Source organism: Calonectris borealis, chromosome 3, assembly GCF_964195595.1.
Source record: "Calonectris borealis chromosome 3, bCalBor7.hap1.2, whole genome shotgun sequence".
In the NCBI taxonomy this organism is placed as follows: Eukaryota; Metazoa; Chordata; class Aves; order Procellariiformes; family Procellariidae; genus Calonectris; species Calonectris borealis.
The window spans coordinates 90157227-90169642 of record NC_134314.1 but is presented as its reverse complement, the minus strand read 5'-3'; the positions used below and the strand labels follow the sequence as shown (position 1 = coordinate 90169642).

The 12416-nt window shown below is 34.5% G+C and overlaps 1 protein-coding gene across 8 annotated transcripts in view; it reads right to left on the bottom strand.

The window, feature by feature from the left end:
- Positions 1-12416, bottom strand: part of SLC30A6 (solute carrier family 30 member 6) — a 29080-nt gene that overhangs the window by 14215 nt on the left and 2449 nt on the right. For 5 of the 8 annotated variants that reach the window (XR_012673092.1, XR_012673093.1, XM_075146613.1 and 2 more), the window contains 12 exons: positions 12064-12150; positions 11360-11444; positions 10362-10404; positions 7781-7846; positions 7284-7364; positions 5995-6030; positions 5090-5184; positions 4318-4366; positions 2176-2295; positions 1780-1882; positions 1453-1500; positions 781-849 (listed from right to left, as the gene is read on the bottom strand). Coding sequence is in view for 6 of the 8 variants with exons in the window: in XM_075146613.1 (XP_075002714.1) it covers positions 781-849; positions 1453-1500; positions 1780-1882; positions 2176-2295; positions 4318-4366; positions 5090-5184; positions 5995-6030; positions 7284-7364; positions 7781-7846; positions 10362-10404; positions 11360-11444; positions 12064-12150 (882 nt within the window). In the remaining 2 variants the exon portion in view is untranslated. The remainder of the gene's footprint in view (positions 1-780; positions 850-1452; positions 1501-1779; positions 1883-2175; positions 2296-4317; positions 4367-5089; positions 5185-5994; positions 6031-7283; positions 7365-7780; positions 7847-10361; positions 10405-11359; positions 11445-12063; positions 12151-12416) is intronic. The other 3 variants (XM_075146614.1, XM_075146618.1, XM_075146615.1) reach the window with 3 other exon arrangements.

The following is a 12416-nucleotide window of genomic DNA, read 5'->3' as shown; positions in this document are numbered from 1 at the left end:
AATCTGGAAGATGCCAATAGGTAAATATCAATACAAAGGTTTTCTAAGTATTGCGATCAATCCAACAATGCTGTGATCCAGTATTTTGAGTGGCAGAATAGTAAACTGAAAGCTATTTTCACATCAGCAAGTCAGAGCTGCTGCCTTTTTCTTTTTTTAAGAAGGGTAGCATACTGGAAGAATTCAGAAGTAAGGAAGAATTCTAAGAGTCTAATTTTCTGGCTGTCACAACATACCAGCATCAACTTAGGAATTGAGTTCTGTGTGATCATTCTGTATCACAAAAAACCCCTTCATTTCTTTCAGCTTACAGAATATCAGTACACAACTGTAGTCGGTTTTTTCCACCCCCTCCCCCAGAAATGCTGAAAACATACGATTCTACTGTAGACCTTTGGTACCTAAAGGTTTACAGTTTTCTTTTTTTCCCCTCTGAGACAATTTACAGTAATATACCATTTGAAAGACGTCTTTACTATTGTTTGGGGTTTTCTTCAGTGCCAAAATACGAAATAAATTCTACAGTTGCAAAATGCATGCTTTAATCCAGAGCTGCAATATACTTAAATAATATTAACCAATAACAAAGATTTAAAAAAATAAAAAGGACAGGGGAAGAGAAGTTTTGCAATAAATCACAAGGACTGAGTACTGACTCCATCAAATTTTTTTGTATTTAAGATTTCAGAAGAAATATCTTACTTTATTTAAATAAAAATTTAAAGCAGTAACTGACAACTCTTTCTTAAAGGCTAAAAAGACAATAAAGACATAACTTACCAAAGTGCCAAAACCTAATGTCCAGAAATGCTCATTTCGAACTTCCAAGACACCATCCAAAGTTGAAACCTAATTTTACACAAACATCCAGAAATATAAAAATAATTTAGAAATAATGTTTCAAATCCTTTTAGAAATGTACTTTTACACATAGCTGAATAGTACAGCATTTTCAATAGTGAAATAAAAGCTTCCATACTACAGAATGGATGACGTCTGTTAATCATGCCACTAATGCTTATCTGCTGGACTTTTGTTACCCTTAAACATCCAAATCCATAAAAAAGTGGATTTAAGTAACTCATTTCAAGTAACTCTTGCTGCCAAATTGCAATATTTTCTCAATTTGATATGCTTGATATATAAGTCAACAGCCACCTGTACTCCTCTTCCTCCCCCTACTCACATTTGTAAACCTCTTCAATAGTAGCTCGAATTTAGTTAATAAAAACAACAGCCTGCACTACTTGAACAGATTTGTTCCAGATACCTGAATGACAGTATTCATTTTAGATAGCAAGATTCATATTTTCTACATGCGGCTAAAAAATAATATTAAACAAATAATTTTTTAGCAATCTTCTTGGACTACTCACAAAAACTCTTCATATTCCTGAATGCTTATTTAATATTAGCTGTGCACACTGTGTCATGTATTATACACTGACTTACCTCTCTAAGAAGTTTATCTAACTGGCCAATCACATGAGGTGGCGTTGTCTTTAAGAAAAAGAAGAAAAAAAAAGTTAAAATAAAAATTAAGTAAGAGACCCTTTAATTCTGGTCTAAATACACAAGAGACCCATGGCATTACACAATAAATTCTTATGACTTCATGATGCATATTTCTACTGTCCTTAATTCTTGTAGCACATCACAAATTCCTCTGGGAACATTTCCTATTCAAATGTTTAAAACAGATTTTATGTTTTTTAAAAAATAAGGACATTTAACAAAACTGAAACCACAAAAAAAACTTGTTTTGTGACACTGCCTTACCTGGAGTAGTACTTTTCCACTGTAGACACTCATGGGATACATGGTACCAAATGTCATCAAAGCAATTGCTATAGCAGAGGCTGTGTCTACAGCGAAATAATTGCTAGAGAGAAAGAGCAATTTTAAAGAAAAACAGGTATTTACATTTTTCAAAGGCATAAGAATTTTCTTTTGATCCTTTTTCATTCTTTTAAATTATACACGCTTACAGAATATTACACATACTAATCTCATCTGAACTATGCATCTTTGAAAAAAGACGAATATATTCATGGAATTGCAATCCCATTCATACAAAATACAGCTTTTGATGAGATCATTCCTTTCATGTAAAAAATGCAATTTCCTATAGACTGGATACAAAAAGAGTTACTTTTTTTAAACAACTGTACGTACTTGATTTCAATGAGCATATATGTAATGCAAAGAGCTAGGGCTCCAGCAATATCAATCAAGACAAAAGGATTCATTCGTGGCAGAAAGATGCTACTCAATCCTGGGATGATTCCACAAATACTGTAACAAAACAGAAAAAGCAGTTGTCAGCTAGCTGTTCATCATTACTTCAAAACGCAAAAGAGTGACACCCACATATTTCAGCATTTGACTTCAAATACACCTCGCAGTCACAGCAAATGATGTCTCTGAGGACTGGAAAGGCCCTTCTAATTCTGCTCGAAGTTTTGTAATAGTCTGATGTCAGCAAAAATTAATCAAGTTTAGATCCACGCCACATTATCTCTCATATCTGAAACTAATACTTTGGCATCTTAAATACTCTTGCATCTTAAATTTGCCTTAAGTCTATCTTCCCATGTACAAAACGTTATACTATGCTAATCTTTATAAAGTTTTTCTACATGTTAAAACACGTTATCTTGTGCTACTTTATTTTCTGGTAACATAGCTAGCTGTGTCAGCTGTACACAACACAAGTACTTTATAGGTTCAGATATTGCTATTACATATATGTAAGTCCTGGGGGGGGGTGCATATCTCTAGTCTTCAAGTCGTCTGCCACCTTGGAGTGCAAAAGTGTTCTAAAGCCAAAGCTAAATAATTCATGGAGTCTGATAAAAGGGAGGAGACCAGCTAGCTGAATAAGAGGAGACCAAAAAACCCATGAGGGAACATTGGGAAAAGTTATTTATTTATAGTTATCTCCTAGGAATGGGAGCATGAAGAGAGAAAAGGGTTTCTGTACTTTCCCAGTCAATGTCAGTGCATGTCACATACTGGAAAATTTAAAGGAAAAGACAACATGAAATGTTTTGTTGCTCCGTTTAGAACCAACCTATGTTTAGACATCATGTGCTGTTCTGCTCCTGTTACAATTTTAATCAACATAATTATATACAGGTGCAGATATTTTGTAATCAGCACTGCTTCACAGAACACATCTGAAATAGCTGTATATGTACTAGCAAAATTTAATATTTTTTAAAAATTCTTGGCATGATTGTCTACAGGTTATCTCAAAACCCAGTAGTAATTCTATACTCCTGATCTGGGACCCCTTCAAGTTATCCATTTGTGTCCTTCCCCATAACACTGTGTTACCACATCGTTAAAGAAAAAGTCTGCTAGTGTCTGTGACTGCTATCCACGTTTGGGTTTTTTTGTTTGGGTTTTTTTTTTTTAACACTGAAACTTCAAGTACTTGGGCAACCCTATTGTTAGTCTTCCAAAGCTGTTTTGCAGAATTTGGGTCTGATGATATAATACCTTATATCCATATAAAATCAATTTTTCTGTTTAACAAGCCAGCATTCTCTGCTTTCCTCAACTGTATACAAAAATCACAACATGCAGAAACAGGTGGGCTTTGCAGCACGCTTAACATGTTATACAATATGGTGTAACATTCTTATTTTGATACTGACAGCATAAGTATTTGGAAGAACATGTATGGCTCAAAATAAACACTTCTGACATCTGACAAGATTATTTGCAAACAACGTTATCTCACATTCAGATATCTAATACAAGCAGAGAGTTAAAAGACAAGATGAATGAGCAACACTGCTTCAGCCCCTGGAAGACACAGACTTTCCAGTTTCCTGGTGGACAGGTGAGGAGTTTCCATAGCTGTGTTTCAGTGAGTAACCTGTTTCATATAACACATTTAAACTACAACCATCCTAGTCATTTGCTCACCCCACAGAGTAAATAAACACAAATTACTACAAAATATATCACTCAGGTAATGATTGTTGAGAAATGCAGTTCAAGTCTGTACAGGACAAAGCTAGTTTACCTCACCTCATCCAAGGAGAATTACATACAACGTACTGAACACATTCAAAGGGAAAGTTATGCAGAAATATGTATTTCTATTAGATTGATGCATCTGGGAAATATGAGAGGCAATGTTTGCTCTAGAGTTCATACACTAGACCTGCAGTAGGTGAAGCTATTTTAAAATCTCTAATACGCAACAGTTTATGCCTCAATACCCATCCAAATCGTTATTATACACAAAAAACCAACATTGCCTTCCAGAAGCTAACAATTTTGGAAAACATTGTAAAGCTTTACCTTCTACTAAGATCTGCAACATGCTCCTGAAGCCAACTTGTGCTGGCAGCTGCAAAAAAAAGAAGGTAATAAAATTACTACAAGTAAAGGTATCCATTTTAAAGTACACTTAAAGTTTTCTTTTAAGGGAAGAACCCAATGCACTGTGAATGAATAAATGTATCTCAACAGATTCACTGTCACTTGAAAAAAAACTCAAAGTCTGACTTTTCCAGGCAGTAAGTAAAATGCCCATCTCTCATAATAATCTGAACTGATTAAATACAAATATAATTGCAGATTATAACCATCATAATTATCTTTTATATAATACAAAGTATAATATATAACTATAAACAATTTACAGTTAGCGGGAATGATTGCAAGCCTACTTCACAGTGAAAAAGTCCCAGGTAAAAGAGCTATTAAGAAGAATTATTACGTCAATTTATTTTTCATCTATTAATATATCCATAAAATGTCTTCAAAGTTCTGGTATGTGTCAGATGACCTTCACTGGTTGAATCCATAAGATTGAAAATAAAGGATACTTCAGCATTAAAGTGATATTCAGTTTATCATATTAACGACTACATACTACTCAGAGAGCCCTATAAGCAAACCAGAGTTGAAATTCAGATGGCAATTCTAAACTGCATGAAGTTATATTAATGGCAGTAATAGTAATATATACCTGCTAGTTAAGAAAGTTACCAGACAAATTACACCTTGATAAAAATAGGAACATTAAAATCTTTTCCCAATTCTTGTTATAGATTAATTTATCACATACCTTCAGAGACATAAGCAAAAGGCTTATTCCTAATGGAAAGCATTGTAAATAAGTTGAAAAAGAGAGCCACGAAAGTACCAACCAGCAGTCGTCCCCTAGAGAGGAGAGGAAAAAAAGTAGTATCTTAATTTCACATCATCACAAAACATGAAATCAAGCTATAATTACTAGTAACAATATCAAAATATTTTGCTTGGTATCTTTCACTGACACTGAAAACTGTGCTTAAAAAGTAGCAGTGTATTATCATTTTAAGGGTTATATGAGATCACTGAACTTCGTACTCATCATATTATCATATTAGGCTGCACATAATGTTCATAATGTTGAGTAACAGTTCTTAACTAATGGCATATATGCACACACACACATGTTTGTCCTTTGAAGATATAAATACATTGTTCCCTCAGCAGTAGAGCTAAAAAAGCTTAGTTTCCTATGGAATCATGCTCTATCCCCTACCCTTTCCTAGAAGAACTACAACTTTACCATACATCCCAGGTCCCAGTCTTTTGCCCCGTAACATCGTCTTTTCCTTTCCCCATATTCTTTATAGTCTTCATCATCTTTGCAACACCTCCAGTTCCCTACTGATCACAGCATCCTTCTCCCTCACGTACCAGGCCTCCTAAGAGGCCTCCATAAGAAATGAGAGTAACTAAACCAGCAAACCCAGCAATATATAGTTAAATCATTATTTAAGAGAGCATGTGCATTACATTTCAATTGTACCTTGAAAAAACTGTTTGCAATATAGCTTGCATATAGTTTGAAACAAATGCCAAGGTACCAAAACCAATTTGGTGCTGAAAGTACTTGCATAATTAATACATGCTTGATTAAGAATTAGAAATACAAAGGACACTGAAAAAACTATCATTTTACATGTCAAAATAATTTCTTACGTGTGTATCTCAGGTTGTTCCAGAAACCGCTCTGCACTACAGAAATAATTGAAAAATTGCGTTATATTCATACAATAAAACCTTGATACCTGAAGCATATTTTTTCAGTTTTGAAGAATTAGCTGCCATTCATAAACAAAAACTGACAGATACAGTACTACAAAAAAATTAATTGCTTAAATTGGCACAGCAGTTTTTCTGAGTGATGAAAGCATTTAATACTGAAAAGAAGCAGGGTGTAATTTAGTTTTTCCAACTATTTCCAAACTGTGCCACACAGGTGCTAGCTACCATGAATGCTGCCTATACAATAAAAAGATGCTCGTAAATGAACATGCCAAAAAACACTGCTACTGCCACCACCAGTGTTGGTAACCACAATAAACTAAGTCTGAAATCCCTGATTTACAGCCGCTCACTATGCAAGGCCAAATAAAATAGATGTTGGATACTGTGGTGGAGATACAAATCTATTTTTATACCCACCAGTAAAGTAAGAAATGAGCTTCAGCTGTAACAAAAAAAACTAGGATAAGTTTTGGGAATTTCCTAAAATTGATGTTTGAAAACTTGGAGGCTTTGACGGTGCGTCATTATTAGAGTTCATTGTATTCAGTGTATTGTCAGTACAACAGATCAACCTATAGTATAAAATTGCTAAGTTATTAACATAGCCCTTTGTAGAGAAAATAGAGCCCTCGAATAGAAAAATGGAAGGTACATTGCCCCAGTTTTAAATTCCAGATGCTAACAAAAGCCTCTTCATTTTTAAAGACTAAAATAATTTTTTAGGCTAACCTGAAATACAAATGCTTCCAAGCATAGATGGTATGTCAAACTAATACTTGACCAAATTTTGAGGGACTGATGAAGTTGATAGTTTAAACATTCAGATCTTTAATATATTATGAAGTTGCTTTATTTCATTAAGTAATTGAAGTTAAAAAAAAAAAGTTTTATTTATTAATGAATTTAAAAAGTCAAGTTGCATAAGGAAATGTATTAAATGAAATACCTAACTCGGTGGAAAATATGATTCTTAAGAACATTGAGTCTTTTCCTTGAAAGCTGTTTAATTACATTTATCAATTCCTATAATTTCATCTAAAGCCTACATGTAGTGTAATCAATACAAGTGAGCAGTAAGGTTTAGCAATATTTAAAAAAATCTGAAGTTTTTTCTACAATATCTCTCTACAGATAGCATTTGTAGAATGCATATGCTTTTGCTCAATCTGGAATATCTTCGTACATAACAAAAAATTAAAGAAAATGGTACATATCCCTACCTTTCTTTCAGTATAAAAAGAGCACCAAGCTGTGCCAGAACTGTAGATGCAAATACAGCTAGAACTTCAAACCTTTCAAACCTGAAATTTGAGAATTAAGTTTAGAAACACTGAATGCTGCATCAAATGCATTCTGGTCTGTACAGGAACCAGCAGGATAGACCTACTATTTCCAATTCTTTCAAGAGCAGAGAGATGGGAAGAAACTGGAAGTTTTACGGAATAGGCATTATTTTCAATTACTTTTAAGCCAACACTCCACTTCTCACAAACAGCTTAAAATTAAGCATTTCTTAATTATTTTTCCTGTCCCTCCCCTTTCCTCTCCTCCCCCATTCTGTAACTGTTCTTTACAGCATCAGTCTTGGGTCTCCTTATTTTTAGGTGCTTTTACACACAGATTGTTAGTCATAGCTATTAGGGGATACAGGCAATGATAGTCAGCAACGTATCAAATAATGTATTATCAGACACTAGATCTTGTTATTAGTACTTACCCAAATGAATAGACTGGGCTGGGTTTCTTCATCATTACCCAGTAGCTTATTAGACATGTTACCAAACTGAAAAAAGGGGGACAATTAGACAATGATAAATAACTGCAGCCTTTACAAACTGGATAATCTACAAACATACACTTCAGCCATCAGAACTGAACAAATGAATATAAACCACGTCTTACCATGAACTCAACCCCTCCATCACTGTTACAGTGAGGGTTCCAGTGAATCCAGAAAAGGTGGTGCTTGGGAACAAAACTGAGACTGCACAATGATGTCTCAGCTGTTCCCATAAAAAGGGCAGCAAATAATTTTAGGGGAATGGTAGTCAGTCTAATTCCTTACACCAGGAAACAGCCTAATGTTGTACTTACAGCATGCCATGCTTACAAAGGCTAACATCAACCTTCTTCAATATAGAACATCACTCAGCCTAAATCAAGTTTACCATAACTTCAAATGCAATGCATTTTTCCACTGAGGCCCTGACACAAAAAGCACAACCAGTGTTTAATCTGGATGCACTCCATGAATTTTTCTGAAAGGGACCTGGAGCACGTGAGACCAGGTACCCCAGAATCCGACTAAGAGGCAAAGGTGGTTTGAGAAAATCTTTTCAGTACAGTCTGGTATCACACATAGTAATGTCACACATAGTAATGAAAAGTACGAAGCAAAAGCCTGTGAAAATATCAGACTAGACACCCAGTAAATGCTCCTCTTATATGTGCTTTATGAACTTGCCTAGAAATACTGTAACCTGAGAAAGGCCATTTAAATGAGAAGCAAGACGGCAGGACTATCACATTTGTGTCACTTCCTTTGTATCCCAGTGAAAAAGTGAAGAAACCCCTCTATTAAACTCTTCTTTTAGAGATATACCATGAATTAGATTTAGCACTCCAGAATAAGTCTCAGGCTATGCCAATATTGCCCTTCTTTTCCACACTGTAATTTGTCTACGTATATGGCCAAAAAAGATTTACTTTTTTTGGCTGCATTCATCTACACAAGCTCTAATCTAACTGGCCATTCACTGACAACCACAGGTCATTCTTGCTAGTTTCTTTTCAAGTTTTTCTCTCATATTGAACATCTAAAATTGCAATTATTTTATCCCCATGGTACTAGCCTGACTTCTTCTAGGATGAGTCTCACTTCCTTCACCTATTTTTCCTCTATTGACCCCTTTGAACAATTTTTTTTTATTGGAACCCACCCGGATACAGTGCCATCTGCGCCTTTATGCAGCCCTTTCTTAATTAATGACAATGCTAAATCAGACTGGATCAAGAACTCATCCCCACAGCTGCTGAACAATCACATCCTCACAACCCGATCCACAGCTGTGTGGAATAAAAGCAAAAGCAGATGAAATAATAATGCTCATATACAAAATAGTAAGACTATTATAAATGACCAGAAAGATGACCAGAAATTGATTTTTGCAGCAGAATTACTGAGCATTGTTCTCTCTTACAGCAAATCAAAACTCTTGAAAGAGATCGCTGTGAGTTAGAATAATCTTCTAGTCCATCCCCTAACTAGCTAATATGTCAGTACCAAGGGTATTCCATCTTCTCCTAAAACAAACAAAAAAATATTCTATGCAAATATGAAATACAACATCAAAATCTTCCCCCAGGTGAAAAAGATATTTTGAGTCAAGATGACAAAACTCAGCAGATATAAAAATTCTAAGAGAAATATGAGATTCATTAAAGTCATATCACAATTCTAATGCAGTCACAGATCAATTTAAGTATTTTTGTCCCTATATCAACCATTCATTTTCTTTTTTGCATGTTTGCTGCTGTTATTTATAAGTGTTTTACTATCGGTCAGATAAGCTATAGTGTGGAGTGGGCAAAACAGACTGCAGATAGCTGATCCATACTTTTTATAAACTAGTGAGCTAGCAAGGAAGATAATGTGGGTTAATAATTAAAAAAATACATGCATTTTATGCAGTTCATTTCCCAACCACTGCTACCAATCTGCATCTCAGGTAAGAGCTGAATAGATTTCATGTCTGTATTATCAATATTATCAAAAGTGTTCAGAACTTTCATACTTAAAGTAGTTTTAATACCATTTTGTTAGGAAACAGGAAAAATACTAAAAATATCTAATGACCTTATTGGAACAGTGCACAGGAGCTAGCTCTTGAAATAGTTTGAAATAGAAATAGGATTACATATTCCTTGTTTCCTGATGCTAAAACTGAGGGATACTTCAGAACCAATGACTGTGGCGTTAGGGAAATCTACCGAGTGAACCACCAGATAAGAGTTTGATGATAGATTCTGTTTTATGTTGTTACGCATCTGCACAGAGAAATCTGTAACGGAACTGATTTGTTACTAGTCATTCTCAATACAGCTACGGTGTTTCTCATCATCTGTTTATTGTGATGTACAATTTTATACTCATTTAAGCTATATTTGAACCAGTTAGTGTTTCTATACTGATGACTCTAAATAACATGTGTTTGTATCTGTAAATAAATTTTATATGTACAGAAATATAAAAAGACAAGCACAAATGAACAGTAAGACTAAATGGGAAAAACACTCACCTGAAAAGGTCGAAGATTGTCAAATACGTGTAAGCAGTTAAAGCTGAAAAAAAGCAAATATTAAAACTTAATATAATTTTTCAATGCAGAAATCACTTGTATTCTTCTAAGTCCCTCTTGTACAGCTCTTTTTCATGTTCTATCCACATAAACTGTCTGTGCTGATAAAGCAAGTCTCTCTGTCTTTTGTATGTGTATATAATATGAATGCCCTAAACACACCAATATATTTAACTTCATAAACAGGTCGATTATGGCAATCCTAATTCTAATAAAGCATGTAATAATGCCCAGATGCAAAAGATATTAAGCTTGTGACTAAGTTGGGACTAAAAATTTAGATACAGAAAAGTCAGGAGATCTTCTAGTAACACATCATTCGCCAAAGCAAGAGATCTCTCATGTGCATTATTGCAACGAAAGGCAGGTTCAACAGAATTTTTTACTTGTTTTGCTTCTCTGACCCATCTTGAAACTGCAAGAAAGCCTGTGCCACAAATTAAAAATGTAAGGTATTCTACTTTCAGTACAGATGATGGGAAGCATCTTGGAGCGCCTATACAAAAGTAGAAGATACACAAAATATTGAAAAGGGGCATTCCTGGAAGGCTTTTGCCACACTAAAAACATCTTCATTCAACTGCAAGCGAGGGTCTCTGTATGTCACTGGTACTACTTATATAAGGAACAGGTTTGAGGACTAGCTTGAAAGTCCTTTTTTGCAATCTTAAAGATAAAAAGGGTACTGCAGGAAGAAAATAAGCAGCAGGTCCGGAAAACCTTGCAAACTTTGAAGGACTTTCACTCATCCACACTTGCCTGTGAGAAACGCCTCTAAACTGACTGCAGCAAGTCAAAAGGAAGCACTTTCCAAACCTGGCTGTGCAGCCACCTAACTCTACTACACACTGAACTTTGCTTTTTTAGTATTTTGGAACTTCACAAGCTAAGAAACAAATGGTAGTTGGTTGTAGTTTCAGTACAAGAGAGCCACCTACCTATGCTGTTTGTAGAGCTGCACCACATTAGCAGGAAGCCAATACATATTAAATTTATAGCACCAAACAGCAAGATCTTCCAGGACTGTTGATGAGAATAAATATGTATTTTACATCTTCCAAAACTTACAAGACAAAAATATATCTATCTGGTTTTAAAAAACAATATTGCAGTACTTCATCATGCAAGAAGAACTGCCTTCTCCTCTCTCCCAAAAATTTACAACTCATTTCAGAACAAGAAGCCCATACTCTATTTTTAACTTCACAGATTGTCTCAAAACTCGTTTATAAACAGTGCTTGTGCACCGTGCTTAAAATACTTTTTTGGCCTAAAAAAATCACCCCTGTATAATATTTGCATTTTATTACAGCACACACCATCTGACTTTTGAAGACAGACTTATACAACTTTATATTAGTGGGTTCCTTTCTTTGTGCTGGAACTTAGGTCCCAAAAACATCTGTGTGTATTCAGTTTACAGTTCTACTGAATGCATCAAATATAAGTACAGTTCTGGAGAACACTAATTGACAGGACACAATACACAGGAAGGCATCCAGCTTCACATCTGGATTTTTTTTTAAGCACAGCTGGAAAATTTCAAAGAAATATTACCAAAATATACTTAAGTTAATAATGTATTTTAACTTATCACAGCTAACGTCTTTGTTATTATTCATTTTTAAAAAGAAATACTTACCCTTCTATCTGCTGCAACGAGCCTAAATTCATGTGTTAACTTTCCAACCAATGATCTCTGTGATTTGCGGAACAGGTGTATCGTCCCCTTAAAAATAAATTAAAAGTTTAATTAAAAATTTTACTTAAACCATAGTTTAAATTAGCAAAAAGGAAATCTTCATTTATGAACTATTTTCATAATTATATCAAAGAATCAGAATGAGTTTTTTGTTAACTAGAGATAGCCCGTAAACATTAAAGTCTGCAATATTTTTTATAACCATTTTACATGGTTATTATATTAGAAAATTATGAATTACTTAGAATCAAGACTCATTTAGATATAATTCGGAGTTTTGGTTTACTGGAAAA